At 42.1% G+C, this 17385-nt stretch overlaps 1 protein-coding gene across 7 annotated transcripts in view; it reads right to left on the minus strand.

The window, feature by feature from the left end:
* Nucleotides 1–15600, minus strand: part of Ypel1 (yippee like 1) — a 26467-nt gene extending 10867 nt beyond the window's left edge. For 4 of the 7 annotated variants that reach the window (XM_027924211.3, XM_027924210.3, XM_071618342.1 and 1 more), the window contains exon 1: nucleotides 15385–15600. In XM_027924211.3, coding sequence (XP_027780012.1) covers nucleotides 15385–15423 — 39 coding nt within the window. In that variant the 5' untranslated portion in view covers nucleotides 15424–15600. Of the gene's footprint in view, nucleotides 1–10088; nucleotides 10161–11089; nucleotides 11142–15384 lie in introns of those variants that run through there. The other 3 variants (XM_071618371.1, XM_071618357.1, XM_071618369.1) reach the window with 2 other exon arrangements.
* Nucleotides 15601–17385: the final 1785 nt, after the last annotated feature.

A 17385-nucleotide genomic window follows, 5' to 3' on the forward strand; every position in this document is an offset into this window, starting at 1 on the left:
GAGTTATGTTTAGAATTCATGTGTTTTGAAGAATGGGGAGGGGGGCAAGACTAGAAATTAAAGATCTCACTTTTCATTATTTTTGGTGGTGCTAGGGATCAAATCCAGTACCTACCACTTGGCTACATTTCTAATCCAATATCTATTCTTTAAATGTACTTAAAAAGAATACTGTTAACCATTCTATATTTAGTTAGAAGTGGTAAGTAGACTAATTTTAAATACAAATAGATGAGGAAAAAACATTTGATTAAATACATCTTATACCATGCTTGGCTTTAGGAAACATGAAGGAAAAGGAAAATGCAGCCAACATGGACTCCTAAATGAGATCAGCAGCAGTACTGGATACATCCCAAATCCGGGAATAATGACTCAAAGCACTAAGACATTTGAGTGATGGATCCAGTACTAACTAAACTTTAATAAATTACCTGCCAGTCTAGAGATAAATTCAGATTTAGACTCAAATACAGTCAAATAAATTTTGACAAGGACATCAAGACCATTCAATGGGGGACAGGAATCTATTTTTAACAAATAATGTTGGAAAAACTGGATAGCCATGTGAAAAAAAAAAAGTTGGACCCTCACATAAAACTATATGGAAAAATTAGCTAAAAACTATATAAAATTCTTAGAAGAAAACATAGGGAGAAAGCTTGGGATATTAGATTTTGCAATAATTTCTTGGATCTGACATCAAAATCACAGGTAACAAAGGGAAAAAAATAGACAAATGGGATTTCATGAAAATGAAAAACTTTTGTACTTGAAAGGATACTATCAATAGGGTGATAAAGTAACCAACAGAATGAACGAAAAGTATTTTCAAATACACCTGATAAGTTGTTAATATCCAGAATATAAAAAGAACTGCAATCAACAATCACTACCAAAAAAAAAATTTGATATAAAAATGGGGAAAGGGGCAGGAAGGGCTGGGATTGTGGCTCAGCGGTAGAGCACTTGCCTAGCATGTGCAGGGACCTGGGTTCAATCCTCAGCACCACATAAAAATAAATGAATGATATAAAGGTATCGTGTCCAACTACAACTAAAAAAATAAATATTAGAGGCTAGGGTTGTGGCTCAGCGGTAGAGCACTCGCCTAGCATGTACGAGGCACAGGGTTCGATCCTCAGCACCACATAAATGTAAAATAAAGATATTGTGTCCACCTAAAAATAAAAATTAAAAAAAATATTTAAAAAAAAAGGCTAGAGCTATAGCTCAGTGGTAGAGTGCTTGCCTTGCAGGTGTAAGGCTCTGAGTTCGATCCTCAGCACCACATGAAAATAAATAAACAAAGATATTTATAAAAAATGGGCAAAGATATGCAAATGGCCAGTAAGTGCATGAAAAAATATCCAACATCACTAATCATTAAGGAAAGGCAAGTCTATAATCTTAGCAGCTCAGGAGGCTGAGACAGGAGGATTGTGAGTTCAAAGCCAACCTCAGCAAAAAGCAAGGCACTAAGCAACTCAGTGAGACTCTGTCTCTAAATAAAATGCAAAATAGGACTAGGGATGTGGTTCAGTGGCCAAGTGCCCCTGAGTTCAATCCCCAATACCCTCAACCCCTGCCAAAAAAAAAAAAAGAACCAGAAAATAAAAAATATTAGCAAGCACACGGAGAAATAAGAACTCTTGTGCACTGCTGGTGGGAATAAAATGGTGCAGCTGCTATGAAAAACACTATGGTGGCTCTTTAAAAAAGCAAGCATGGAATTACCATATTGTTATGGTTTAGATATGGGGTGCACCCACAAAACTCATGTGAGACAATGCAAGAATTTTCAGAGGTGAAGTGAATAGGTATATGAAAGGTATAACCTAATTAATGTATTAATCCACTAATAGATTAACTGGGCAGTAACTGTAGGCAGATAGGATGTGGCTTGAGGAAGTAGGTCCCTTAGGGTGTGACTTTAGGGTTTGTATTTTGTCCTTAGTGAGCACAGCTTGCTCTTGCTTTCTAGTTGTCATGTCCAGAGCTGCTTCCTTCTGCCACTTCCTTCTGCCACACCATGGGCCCAGAGCTATGGAGTTGGACAACTGTGGATTGAAACCATGAGCCAAAATAAACTTTTCTTCCTCTCAACTGTTCTTGTCAAGTATTTTGGTCACTGCAACACAAAAGCCAACTCAAACATATATGGTCCAGAGAGACATACATACCCAAGTCCTTTCAGCAGTATTATCACAATAGCCAAGAGGTAGAAGCAACCCGAGTATTCATGAACAGATGAGTCATGTATAATGTCACGTATAGAATATTATTTAGTTTTTTAAAGGAAGGAAATGTGGGCACATGCTACAACATGAATAAATCTTGAAGATAGTATGCTAAGTGAAATAAGGCAGTCACAAAAGGACAAATACCTAGGAGATACCTAATCAAATTCATGGAGACAGAAAGTCAAATGGTGATTTCTAGGGACTAAGGAGAGGAGTGGAGAGTTAGTGCTTAATGAGACAGAGTTTTCAGTTTGGGATGATGAAGAGTTTAGAGATGGATGGTAGTAATTGTTGTGTAATGCTGTTAATGTTCTTAAAGCCAGCGAACTGCATGCTTAAATGTGATTAAGATGGTACATGTGATTTGTATTAACCACAATGTTTTTTTTTTTCATATATCACTTTTACATTTTAAACATATTAAAAAAAAAAGAAGAAAGAAGGTGAGTCCATGACTGATATTGCCATAACTGCCACCAGGACAGAAGCTAAATTCTTCTGAGTAGCCTCACCTTGGCTGGGCAGTCTTTGTGACAGGTGTCTTGCAGGAGAGAAGCACACGAAGACTTTGTTTCAGGATAAACACAAGAGAAAAATTTTCTCCAAATTTAAAAACATGGCCATGGGAGCATGGGTCTTTAGGCAGTTTTGGCCCAGGAGGCCTGCTCCTCCTCCTCAGGGCACCTCCAGTCCTGGCCTGCAAAGAACTTCTGCTTCAAACAGTATGCCTATTCTTCCTGTGCCCTCCCCTGAGATGACACTCAGGGATACTATCCTGGATCCTCCACAGATTCCCTGGTCCTTCCACCTGTGCAGGAAGCTGTGCTCTCTGTTCAGGTATTCTAGCATAGGAAGGTCACCTTCTTAAATTTGTGAATTTAGTTTTGAATGGGCAGAACATAGTGTCTAAACATACAAGCTGCAGACAGACACAAAATTCCCAAGTTTACTAGGTGTGCATGCCTAAAATCCCAGGTACTCTGGAGACTGAGGCAGAAGGACTGAAAGTTCCAAGCCAGCATGAGCAACTTAGGAACTCGGGGTCTTAGTGAGGCCCTGACACAAAACAAAAAATAAGAAGGGCTGGGGTTGTAGTTCAGTGTTAGTACACTCCGGGTTCAATCCCCACTACAAAAAATACAAATAATATAAATATATATGACACTCATGTGTCTGCTGCCCATTATGGAACTGGGACCGTGTCACTACTAGGCCACAGTGCCCTTGCAATGTCCCCTTCTGAGATGTCACCCAGTTTGGACCTGTGTTTATCATTCTCTGCTTGCCTTGACACAACATGTATGTGGTGTGGCCCTAGGCAAAACCACTGTGTCTTCCATGTTAGGAACTGGATATGGTGCTGTGACTTTTCTGTAGAGGCATGGATGAGTCTGCCCATGTTCCCATTGGTTGCTGGCCTCCCTTCACCTGGTGCCCATGTTGTGTTCTCATCAGATATGCCTGGTGCATGTAGCCACTGATGGTTCATAGACATGTGATGGCTCCCAGATTGGGCCACTGTGTGATACTCCCATGGATGGCATCTCTCCTGCGACACCGGCAGGCATATTGTTGGTGCAATCCTAGGAAGTGACAGGTCAAAATTACATGCATCTAGGCCACACTTCCAAATGCTGTGATAAGGACACCCTGCCAGCAGTGGACAATTTTTTTGCTGCCACTTGATATGGTTATATCTTCCTCCCTGCCAACTCCATATGATCACATTTAAATTTTTTTGCCAGTTGGTGGTATGAAGCAACATCTCACTGTGGCTTTAATTTGCTTTAACCTGGTCATTCATACTGATGAACAGGCATCCTCTTTTGTGACACTCCTTTTCAGTCTTTCTTCATTTTTTCTATTAGTTGCTGACCTTTTCCTTATTGATTTGAAGGAACACATGATATATTATGGAGACTGAAGCATACACAAAACAATATAGATTGTGTCATTACAAGCATTATTGTGATGTAAATGTGCCTCCTCATCCTGAGGGAGAGATGTTCTGGGACAAAGCTATGGCTGATGGTCACTGTCCAAGGCTCCCAGAGCAGAGAGCTCTTATAGCTGCAGACCTCTGAATGTGACCATATTTTTGGAGCAGTGGCCTGGGTCTGGTATTGTTGTGGGCTGCATATCCCAATGCCCTCAGCCTGGATCCTCCACACATTAGTCACATATATGAAAGTATGCATGAGTCCCCTAGAGGCAGCTACTCCTTAACTCAGTACAATATACTCTCAACTCAGTTGTTCACATGTGCAATGTGAATTTCAGGAGGAACTTAATTATATAGACATGTGTATCATATACACATGTATATGTGTGTATGTATATATGCATGCATTCATTAATGGGTTTCAAGTTTTCCAAAAGAATAGTCCAACTAGACTCATTATCAATGTGTTAGTTACCATATACAGTTCAAATTTTAAAAGACAAAAAGTAAACCAAAAAAATATATATGGTTTAAGATTTTTATAAAAACCAACTTCCAGGTGGCAAAGTGCTTGCCTAGCATATGTGAGACACTGGGTTCAATTCTCAGCACCACATAAAAATAAACAAATAAAATAAAGACATGCTTTCCAGCTACAATTACAAAAAAAAAAAAGAAAACAAACAACTCCCATTTATAAAATTATGATACAACATATATTTGGACCAATTCTCCCACTTTTGAGAATAAAAATGCTGACAAAATGATATTTTGTTTTAAATTAATTTTTATAAGAGAGAGAGTCTTGCTATGTTGCTGAGGCTGGCCTGGAACTCATGGTCCTCTGCCTTAGCTTCCCAAGTAGCTGGGACTATAGCATGCACCATTGTACCCAGCTTAGGACATTTTCTTCAAAGCATAAAGGGGTTTACAAGATAGTGAGGAACACTCTGGCTCCCTCTAGGAAGGGAGAACCCAGAGGAATGAGCTAAGCATGGCAGTTGCTCATGCTCTGAACGCATTTGCCCAAATTCAGCAAACTTGAGCTTCTGTTTACAAGTCTAAGGTCAGCCTTAGGTGCAGAGTCTGATGAGGATACCCACTCTACAAAGTAGTCAGCATAAGATAACCTTAAAATGAATTTACAGTCCAAATCCCATCAGTAAGAAGGTTCTAAGAACCTAGTTGAGGTACCTGCCAGAAATAAGCATAAATCTAGTCTGGAGGAAGTAGCTGTATTTCCAGACTTTAGAAATCCCCACAAGTAATTTTTAAATGAGTAACAGAGTTAAAAATAATCAGGCAGGCTGGGGGAGTAGCTCAGTGTAGAACACTTGCCTAGAATATGTGAGGCCTCGGGTTCAATTCCTAGCTACTTGGGAAGCTGAGGCAAGAAGACTGCAAGTTCCAGACCAGAGTGGGCAACTTAGCAAGATCTTGCCTCAAATAAAAAGGGCTAAGGATATAGCTCAGAAGTAGAGTACCCCTGGATTCAATCCCCAGTACAGGAAAGACAGAAGGAAGGAAAAACAAAAATATATGTAGGGAACAGCCAACAAGAAAAATAACCTTGTAGGGGCTAGGGTTGTGGCTCAGTGGTAGAGCACTCGTCTCACATGTATGAGACACTCGCATGTATCAGCACCACATAAAAATAAGTAAAATAAAGGTATTGTGTCCATCTACAACTAAAAAAAATAATAATAATAATTGAAAAAAATAACCTAGTAGTTGAGTACGGTGGCACACTCCTGTAATCCCAACAGCTCGGAGGCTGAGGCAGCTCACGAGTTCAAAGCCAGCCTCAGCAAATAGTGGGGCACTAAGCAACTCAGACCCTGTCTCTAAATAAAATACAAAATAAGGCTGGGGATGTGGCTCAGTGGTTGAATGCCCCTGAGTTCAATGCCTGGAACCACCCCCCACAAAAATAAAAACAACCTTGTAGATCTGGAGAAAAACATGAGTAGAAATAAAATAAAATAAACACAATAGGTTTGGGCTGCAGTTGTGGCTCAGGGGTAGAGCACTTGCCTAGCATGTGTAAGGCACTGGGTTCAATCCTCAGCACCACATAAAAATAAATAAAATAAAGGTCCATTGACAACTAAAAAAGAAATTAAAAATAAAAGCACAATAGGTTTAACAGGAATAAGACAGCTAAAAAGAGAATTAGTTAACTGAAGATAAGTCAGAATAACTAATAATGGAAAAATTTCCAGAATTGAAGAAAGAATAATTTATAGACCTAAGAAGTGAACAATCCCAAATAGAAAAATAAAATAAAATAAAGCCATAGCTAGTATAATAATGAAACTGGGCCGGGTGTGGTGTCACCCAGAAGCTCAGGAGACTGTGGCTGGAGAATCGTGAATTCAAAGCCAGCCTCAGCAATTTGGTGAGGCCCTAAGCAACTCAGTGAGACCTTGTCTCTAAATAAAATACAAGAATGGGATGGGGATGTGGCTCAGTGGGAGTGCCCCTGGGTTCAATCCCCAGTACCAAAATAATAATAATAGTAATAATAATGATGATGATGATGATGAAACTGTACGCCAGGCATGGTGGCGCATGCCTGCAATAACAGCTGCTCAGGATCCTGAGGATCAGGAGGATCCCGAGTTCAAAGACAGTCTTAGCAACTTAGTTAGACCCTGTCTCAAAATAAAAAAGGGTTGGGCATGTGGCTCTGTGGTTAAGCGATCCTGGGTTCAATCCCTGGTACCCCCCACAAACTATAGTTGGGCACGAAGGCACACACTTGTAATCTTAGGTACTAAGGAAGATGAGGCAGGAGGATTGAAGTCCAAGGCAAGCCTGGAACAATTTAGTGAGACTCTATCTCAGGATAAAAAAAATAAAAAGGGCTAGGGATGTAACTTGGTGGTAGAGAGCCCTTGGATTCCACAGTACCAAATTTTTTTTTTTTTTAATTCCTGAAGAAGTCTGATTATATTGGATATTCCCAACTGATAATTCCCAACCTTTAACTGTTTTCCCCCATGAACTGCTATTATGTTGTGCCAATCCTGAATTTTCCCCTGAATTTCTTTAGATTCAAGAATTTATCAAGATTCAAGACCTCAAATGTAGGCTCAAAACTTTACATTTTGTAGATTTTGTGCTGCTAGGACCTATTGGATCCTTCATGAATTTGAATCCAGGCCTCCCTCCCATCTTTGATAAACTCTGACATGCCCCAGGAGGTCATGGAGACAAGTGTTAACTGGATACCACCTTACATGGATTCCAGTTCCATCTCCTGGTTCCACTCCTTTTCCCATGTATCTCAACCTTCCATGAGGACATGAAAAGAGAGCTGGCCAGTAGTATATTCAAATCCATGTTCCATCAATAAGAAAAGAATGAACTTGTACTGGTTCTACTTATTAAATTCATGTTGAATCTTTGTTTTAACATTTTTATCCACATTTTTCTATTGAAATGACATTAAATAAATTTCTGTTTTCTCTCTTCTCTCCTTTCCCTGGATTTTCCTTTAATAAACATACTTAATTATAATGGTATGAAGTGAAGGGCCTTCAGGGATAGGAATCTTACTCGAAAACTGGTTATTCAGGTCTTTTGTGGCGAAGCGCTAAAGTGACCTGAATAGACAGCTACAGAAACTACCTTTCACTTTATTCATTGGTTTTGAACAGATGATAGCAGTTTTATTCACAGAAAGGCCAATACCCCTCATTTTAAACTCTTCATTACCTTCTAATGGAATAGCACTCTTTTTAATTGTGGTAAGAATACTTAAAATGAGATCTACCCTTTCAATTTTATGCACAAGGTACACTGTTGACTATAGTATGATGACTATACAGCAGATCTCTCCAGCTTATTTCTTTTACCTTAATTCAAACTTTATGCCCATCAATTAATAAGTCTCCATTTTTCCCAGTTCAGGCAACCACCATTCCAGTCTTTGACTATTTTTTGTTTTTAAGCTGGGGATTGCACTCAGCAGTGCTTTACCACTGAGCTACATTCTCAATCCTTTTTGAGACAGGGTCTCACTAAGTTGTTAAGGGTCTTTCTAGGTTGCTGAGGCTGGCCTTGAACCCACAGTCCTCTTACCTCAGCCTTCTGAGTTGCTGGGATTACTGGCATGTGCTACCATGCTTAGCTTAAATCTGATGTTTAAAAAAAATGTTTTTAGATGTTGATGGACCTTTATTTTATTCATTTATTTATATGTGGTGCTGAGAAGAGAACCCAGTGCCTCTCACACATGCTAAGCAGGCACTCTACCATTGAACAGCAGCCCAGCCCTTAAATCTGCTTTTAAATCAGACATTCACTGTCACTTTAGGGGAAATCATGGTCAAGTTTTCAAACAATTAATGTACAAATGGGCTTCTACAACAGGATCCATTGGAAAGCTGGGCATGATAGTACATGCATGTAGTCCCAGCTACTTGGGATGCTGAGGTGGTAGGACGACTTGAGCCCACATCTGAGAACAGCCTGGGGAACAGTGAAACACTTTGAGAAACAAAACAAAACAAGCAAATAAAAACTGTGATCCTCTAAGTCTGGAGGGCAACTACCATCCCCTTGAAAGATATTGATGTGGGGTAAGTTTTTTGAGTAAAAACATTGTTCTGGGTTCCAGAAGTTCCTCTCCAAAAATAAGCACAGAAATTATTTTAAGAGAATGTGAATCAGGTCCATGTCCATATGGTGCAGTTACCACACTTCTAAAGACAGAAACACTGAGGAATGATACCAAATACCAGCAGCTTTTGACTCTTTATGGGATGAGGTGCAGACTGCCTGGGCCATGGGCACTTTGTTCTCTTTCACCCCCTACCTCATGTCAATCACAGCTCTGGTTCTTTCTAGTCCCTGTGAAGTTTTACTTTTGCTTCCTGGTAAATAAATTGGGCCCCTCCCATAACTTTACCCCCAAAGTTTTCTAAGTTGTGAGGTGAAAGGATATCAGGCACATAAAGAATGAGTGTGTGGGGGCTGGGGCTGTGGCTCAGCTCAGTGGTAGAGTGCTTGCCTAGCATGTGTGGGGCCCTGGGTTCGATCCTCAACACCACATAAAAATAAATAAATAAAGGTATTGTGTCCAACTACAACTAAAAAAAATAAATATTAAAAAAAGAAGAAGAATGAACGTGTGAATTAACTAGAACTGGGGTCTCTGCTGGACTTGACCATGAAATCACAGGTATGCCTGATATACAGAGTTCCAGGAAGTAAAGGGATGAACATTTTGCTCAAAAAATACATGATGTGGGGCTGGGGTTGTAGATCAGTGGTAGAGCACTTACTGAGCATGTGTGAAGCACTGGGTTTGATTCTCAGCATCACATAAAAATAAATAAAATAAAGGTCCATCGACAACTTATTTAAAAAAAAAAAAAAGACATGATGTGTACTCGTGTGGCCTTGCCATGTAAGCCAGAGCTCATAAAGAAGGTTGGATCTCAGACAGGTGATATGTGCTAGGGACATTAGATCCTTGTTCCCAGGGAGGAGTGACTGATGAGAGGCAGAAGAGGTTTCCCAACCTCACTCCTTCCTCCAAAGCTGCTCTGTCCCAGAAGTTCCAGCTCTGAGGCCTTTCCTTCTTCAGGGGAAAAGGCCTCTCTGCTGCTGGCTTCCCTTTCCCACCACTCACTAACATAGCATTGTTTTAGGGATCAAAAAGGTAAAAAGTCAACTTGCCATCACAGAGAAAAGGACAACAGATAATTATAACTGCCAGCTTATGGATAAGGAAATGCAGCAGCTCCTAAAGAGCCTAATAGTCAATGCCTACACTATTCGAAGGATTTTACTGCATAAGAATCACCCAAGTTAACAGTAATCCTAAGAGATATGTGTTGTTCTTAGTCCCACTGTGCAGATGGGGAAATTGAGGCCCAGAAAGATTAACCAACCTATTCAAAGCTGCACAGTAAGCTGTGGAGCTGGATTCAAAGCGAGGGAGTCCAAAGCCTAGATCACTGCGCCTGTAGACACACAAACAGATGTGCAACTTCACTCATCAATGCAGACTGACAGCACACTGATAGCTTTATTACACTTAGCAGGTTGGCAATAGCTTAAAAATATTTGAGCTGGGCATGGTGGTGTATGCCTGTGGTCCCAGCTACTTGGAAAGCTGAGGTGGGAGGATCACTTGAGCTCAGGAATTTGAGGCCTGCCTGGACAACATAGCAAGACTTTATCTCTTTAGTGGGGGGAAAAAGTTGATAACACTGCTGTATCTGTTTGGCAACTCCCATTAGCATTCTTGGGCATGCACCTCTGAACACTGGAGGGTCCATCCCAGGAGTTCACCTTCAGACTGTCTTGTTCATGTGCAAATACCTGGATATAAGTAGTCACAATTTGCCTGCAATAATCTCAAATTAGAAGCCACTTCAAGTCTAATCAAAAGACTGACCAAATGCACTAATAAGCATGTATCAGAAGCACTTCAAATGTGAGGCTTCAGCTAGAGACTGGAAGGGAAGAGAAAGGTGACTTTTTTTTTTTTTTCACTGTCTGCTTTATTTTATTTTTTTGTGGTGCTGGGGATTGAATTTAGGGCCTTGTGCATGTTAGGCAAGTGCTCTACCACTAAGCCACATCCCCAGTCCATCTCTTTGCTTTTTTGTACCTTTCCATTTTGATGCCAAGAGTATGCACTGACTATTCAAAATCATACTTAGAGGGGCTGGGATTGTGGCTCAGCAGTAGAGTGCTCGCCTAGCACAGGCGGGACTCGGTTCGATCCTCAGCACCACATAAAAATAAAGGCATTGTGTTGTGTCCATCTATACCCCAAAAAATAAATATTTAAACAACAACAACAAAAATCACCCTTAGAGTACATGCACTCACAGGCAGGGAAAGGTCTGGAAGGATTTATATCAAAGGTTAATAGCACTAATACCGTTTGTCTTAGGAGCTGCTGCATTTCCTTATCCATAACAACAGTTTCCCTCTGCAAACACATATCCACTTCCTTCCTTCATGAATCACAGGATAATAGGCTTTCTCCACATTTCAGATACTGCAGCCTTGGTGGACCACAGGTCCCACTGGGAGGGGCAAGAAGTACCAATTACATAACTGCCTTAAGAAGGAGCTCCTTTGATCTGCTGTGGTCTCTCAACAGCTCCCATTATCTAGGGAACCAAGGGTGTCTGGCACCTCCACCACCCAGTGGTCCAGACACCTCTGGCTTTAAGACCTGTTTTTTCCATCTCTCCTCTCACCATGCTCAAGTCCTGCATATCTCCCACAAAACTATAGATAATGTGCTTGCACTCAGTCTCTCTTTCCAAAGAATCTGAAATGCATTCCTTCTTATTTTTACCACTAGTAAGTTTGCAACAGCCATAGACCTGATACATATTCTAGCAGAAGTGTCTAGTTTCCTTGCAAAGAATTAAAATGGGGAAGAAGTAGGAAGTACACACAGGCTGCCCCAGAAGGCTGAATTGGAAGGGAAGAGGCTGGGAATTTTAAACTATTTTATTTAGTCACATGTTGAATAAAATATAATAAAACATTCAAAGCCCTGTCTTTTGTCAAGGGAAGAGAAAGGCCAGAGTCACAAAGAACTACAAAAGGGCCCTATGCTCAGGGGAGTGTATGCCAATAACACTGGGAAGTCAAAGGGTACCACATAAGCATGAGCAGGTGAGATTTACCACAGAGATATACCTCCACTGGACAAAGCTGAAAGAGGGTTTGACTCTTGAGAGGTTTCCCAGGGTTCCATACAAAATATGCCGTATATTTGTTGGCTCTGGGACCTTAAATCAATCTTTGTTTCCTTATCTATAACATGGGGTAATATGTAATTCATATGGCTGCCCACAGAATCACAGTGTTAAGGAAGGTGGTCCTTGGTCACAGTTCAAAATGCCTGGCAAATGCCTCACAATAGGAACATACTGTCATTGTTACAGCAAGGCAAAGGACTAGCAAGCTCAATACCTTACAAACCGCACAAGGAATCTTGGCCCTCATCCCAGAGTCCTGAAGGTATCAGAGGACCTGCTGAATAATGGGGAGTACAGTCTCTTAAGTCCTTCCTGGTGTATTCCTAACTGTGGATTAGCTCCAGGATTCCCATTTTATTTTCACCTGATGATAGGTTTTCAATAGAACAGTGTCTCTCTCATAGGAGGTTGGCAGAATTAATTTTGTCCCCTTGACATCTTTCCTGAATCCATCTCACACTGCCCACCCCATTATTCTTAGCTCTCCATGTCTTGTATTCAGAACTTTTTCCAACTTTAACTCAAATCCCTTGTCAAGCTGGGCCTGGTGGCACATGTCTGTAATTCCAGCGACTCGGGGGGGGGGGGGGGGGGGGCGGGGGGGGGCTAAGACAAGAGGATCACAAGTTCAAAGCCAGCCTCAGCATCTCAGTGAGGCCCTAAGTAACTTAGGGAGAAAAATAAAAATATAAAGAGCTGGGGATGTAGCTCACTGGTTAAGCACCCCTAGGTTCAATACCCCTGGTACCCCCGCCCCCCAAAAAATTCTCTTGACAAAATTTGCACTCTTAGATGGGGATTTAGCTCAGTGGTGGAATACCTGCATAAGGCCCTGGGTTCAATCCCCAGCGAAGTAAATACATATGTAAAAATTTAAAAATTCCTACTCTCTAGAGGCATCACTGATTGTCAGATCTAATTACTCATTAAAAAAAAAAAAAAAAAAAAAAAAGAGTGAAAGAATGAATAGTTTTAAAGCAGGAGGACTCAGTTGAAGTGCTCACATAGTATACAGAGGCCCGGGGTTGGATCACCCATGCTGGAAAGCAAGCAAGAGGGAGGATTTCTACTTCTTCATATTCTAAACAACTTTTAGTGCATTTATCAGCCTTCCCAGGGAAAATAATACACTAAAAGTTCACAGCAGTCCTTTGCCCTCTCCATCCCTGCTCTTTGACAAGATGCTTGTGGAACTCAGTGAAAAGAAGCAGGAATCAAAGGATAGATATTACAGGAACACTGGTCTCAACATAAAGAAACAGCTTTAGCAACTTTGGTGCTTCAAAAATGCAAAGATTTAATGATCGGAGTTTAAAGAATGGACCCAGACCAGTTTTTAATTTTTTTTTTTTTTTTTTTTTTTTTTTTTGGTACCAGGGATTGAACCCAGGGATGCTTAAAAACTGAGCCATATCCTTACTCCTTTTTATTTTTTATTTTGAGACAGGGTCTCACCAAGTTGCTTAGGGCCTCGCTAAGTTGCCAAGGCTAGCTTATGATCCTCCTGCCTCAGCCTCCCAAGCTGCTGGAATTACAGGTGTGTGCCACTGTACCCAGCTAATTATTTTTTTTAAATTTGACCAAATATACCACAGCAACGTAGGATGGTTTAACTTTAGGGAAAACTGGATGAGGGGTATAGTGGAAATGACAGCACTATCTTTACAACTTTTTTTTTTTTTGGTGCCGGGGATTGAACCCAGGGCTTCACCCATGCTTTGCACATACTCTTTTCACTGAGGCACAACCCCAGTTCTTTTGTAATTTTTATGGAAATCTGTTAAGTTTTTCTAAAATAAGTTTATTTTAAAAATAGGCTGGGGGGGGGAATGGGGTTGTGGCTCAGTGGTGGAGCACTCGCCTAGCATGTGCAGGGCCCTGGGTTCAATCCTCAGCACCACATAAAAATTAAATAAAATTAAGGTATTTTGTGTCCAACTGCAACTAAAAAATAAATATTAAAAAAAAAACAGGCTGGGTGTGTAGCTCAGTGATAGAGTATTTGACTAGTATGTACAAGCCCTAGATTCCAACCTCAGCATCAAAAACAAAGATTATTGTTCAGATTGGTAACTAAGATAATTCAATTATTATTTTAAGCACCTTAGGATTGGCCAGATCCTGTGCTAGTACATGTATGTGGTATGGCAGGAATTTGCTCTAGTCCCTTAAGGAGAAGCCACTCTAAACATATAGGGTACAAATGGATGTGCACAAAGGTATAGGTTTTGAGCATCAGCATTCCTCAAACATGCCACCAAACAATGTCCTCCTAGAGCCTTCGGCTAATAATGGGCAACCAGTGTATGATTATAAGACTCAATGGTACCAGGATCAAGCTCAGCTTCTGGCATGGAACAAGTGCTCAGCATACATTTGCTATGTTTACTAGAAAACAGCAGAAGCTAAAGGGCATGTATATGATGGGAGATGGCAGCTTGGCAGGTGAAGCAAATAGTAAGGTTTCACAGAGAATGTAAGATTGGCTTAAGCACTTGAGAAATTTAGGAGGGGGGTGGGGCTCGGCGGCTGATGGATGGAAAGAATAACATTCTGGCCACGCCTGTACGTTTTGGATAGAGAAAGAAATGCAACGGAACCCAAAGGGTTTGGGGTGGGGAAACTGATGTCTTTCGTGTCCATAACCTATCTATCTGAAAAGGAATTTTGGCCTTATTTCTGTACTAGAATTGAGCACACAATTTAGACATCAAAGACGTCAATCAACAGCAGGTAAGGGAGGGTGGTGGCTCCTACTTCGTAGGGTTCTCAAGCTCTGGCTTTTGCAATCTCTGCATTTATAAAGTCTACAGCCACAAGTGGTAAACACCAAGGACAATTAATTTTAATTATGATCTTCGTGTGGGCAACTTGAAAATACGTCCCCCTCGCAATAAACAATCCTTCATTGGAGACATCTTTTGTTCTTATTTCCTCAATTGCGGCTTTTATTTTTTTTTTTTTTTTAAATATTTATTTTTTAGGTATATATGGACACAACACAAAGCCTTTATTTTTATGTGGTGCTGAGGATCGAACCTGGGTCCCAGCCCGTGCTAGGCAAGCACTGTACCACTGAGCCATGATCCCAGCCCGCGGCTTTTATTTTTTTAAAAAGGAAAAAAAAAAAAAAAAACACTAGGTATCTAGTTCATGTCCAGTAAACCTTTGCATGGTGGGGCGGGCAAGGGGCCGGGAGAGGCGGGGAGGTGGAGAGAAGGCGGGGAAAACCAAAGATTAGGCTTTGTGGTGTATTTCCAAATGGAGTGAACCAAATATCAACACACCCGAAAATGAGAACAGAACAAAAAAGTCAACGGATCCACCTCTCTCGTGCCCCTGCCCGCCCGCCCGCACGCCCAACAGGTGCTTCCCAGGCCCGCCCGCAACCATAGTACCCTAGGGTCGCCACAAAGTAACCGCCCGCGCAACTGTAACGAGGCCCGCCAGTACTCACGGCCGCTCCGCGGTCCGTGCCCCGGCCCGCAGCGCCCATCCGGCCCGGGCCTCGGTCAGGTCAGCGCGGGCTCTGCTCTCAGGCGGCCCCGGCGTGGCCCGGGACGCGCTGCGGCCGTTGGCGCCTCGGCAAAGCGCGAGGCATCCTCCCGCCGCCGCCCCGCGGGCCGCCAGCCCTTTGTTTTGGAGCAGCTGCCGGGCCCAGCCGCCGTTAACGGCCCCGGAACGCTGCGCCGGCCAATCAGCACACCACCCCGCCCGCGCCCCGCCCCATCTCGCGCGCCCCCGCCCGGTGCGCTCCACGCCACTAGGATGGGCCGGATCCCACCCTGCCAAGCGGGATAGGGATGCACGTGCCGCGGGGCGCGCCGCACTTTCATTGGCTGGCCCGCCGGGCGCGGCCTCCGAGCCATCCTGTAAGGGCTGAGGTTTGCGGAGGCGGGGCACGGGGGCGGGCTTAGCGAGGAGCACAACACGCAGGCGCGAGTGGGGCAGGCTGCTGCGTTCCACTTGGAGAGGTGTCCGGCTCTGGGACGTAAGGGCCCGGGGAGGATCACGATTCATACGCGTGTCCTGGCGCGCAAGGTTGGGCCGAAGTCTTGTTGAACATTACTCCAGGAGTTGTGGATGGGGGAACCTGCGTGCATCCCCTCTTTAGGCCAGGGCAATGCTTGTCCACTGCGTCTGCGCTCTTGGCCTTGTTCGGAAGGCAACTGCAAAAGCCTGCTCATGGATCGCAACGTGAGCCCAGTGGTACCATCCCTGGCCCGACGTATCTGCTGAGAGTTTGCCCACGTGCGGGGTACTCCACCTTTTCCTAAGTCTTCAAGCTCCCTTAGGACTCATTACCATGGGAGAACCTCCAGACATACGTCTGGATCCTAGGTCAGCTCCGGAACCCCCAAATCGAATACCACGTTTCCCCCACCAAGCAACCCACTCCCTCTCGGTGTCCACATGGTGTCTCCCTATCCCTCTGTTGTTATTTTCATGGTCCCACATCATTCCTCTGTAGATCGTGTTTTAAATTAGACACAGTGTTTAAATCACAATGTACATAACATTTAAAAAAATACTTTAGTTGTAGATGGATACAATACTGTTATTTTATGTATTTATGTGGTGCTGAGGATTGAACCCAGTGCCTTACACATGCTAGGCAAGTTCTCTACAACTGAGCCACAACCCCAGCCCTGTATGCAACATTTTTATACACGTTACTGTCCTCTAGAGTGTGTTCTTTCTTTTTTGCAAGCCATTGCATGTATAAGCTCTCTTCTGGTACACACTTGATACATTATTTAGATTGTGGCCTAGCATTACCTGTTACACATCTGTCATCGTTTACTTAGTGATTCTTCCTAGTGATTCCTCCACCTCCCGGCTTCCACAAACTTCTTGGCTGTAAAGTGGAATCTCATAATCATTTTAAGATGTATTTTTCATTAACAGCCACTAACACCATTTTTTAAAAAGTAACTGCCATTTTTAGTCCTTTCAGGTTTTTTTCTTGTGAATTTTCAAGATTCCTTTGATTCTCTTAAATATTAAGCCTGTGTTGTTTTTGCTATTGCAAATATCTTTTCTCATCTTGTCTTTTGTAAAAGAAAAATCCTAATTTTGATGGGATTCAAAGTGTATATCTGTATATTTTCATTGTTGTTTTTGCAATTATTGCCGTGCTAGCTATAGAACCCAAAGCCTCAGGCATGCTAGGCAAACTACTAGCCTGCTACATACTTTTGTATCTTATTTTTTGAAGAGGACATCTCCAAATTGACGTCTTTTAAAATATTTTTAGTGACTGCATATCAAACTTTTAATATTCATGAATATCTGACTATAGTGGTTGGGCATTTAGATTATTTTTGCCCTATTTCTGCATAACCATAGATTGAAATTTTTAGCACTAGACCATCATTCTCTGCATTATTACTCCTAGCATCTTTATTAGAGATATGGCATTTCCTTACCGTCTAAATGATTTCAGTGTGTACCTGAA

Source organism: Marmota flaviventris, chromosome 1 (genome assembly GCF_047511675.1).
Source record: "Marmota flaviventris isolate mMarFla1 chromosome 1, mMarFla1.hap1, whole genome shotgun sequence".
Lineage (NCBI taxonomy): Eukaryota > Metazoa > Chordata > Mammalia > Rodentia > Sciuridae > Marmota > Marmota flaviventris.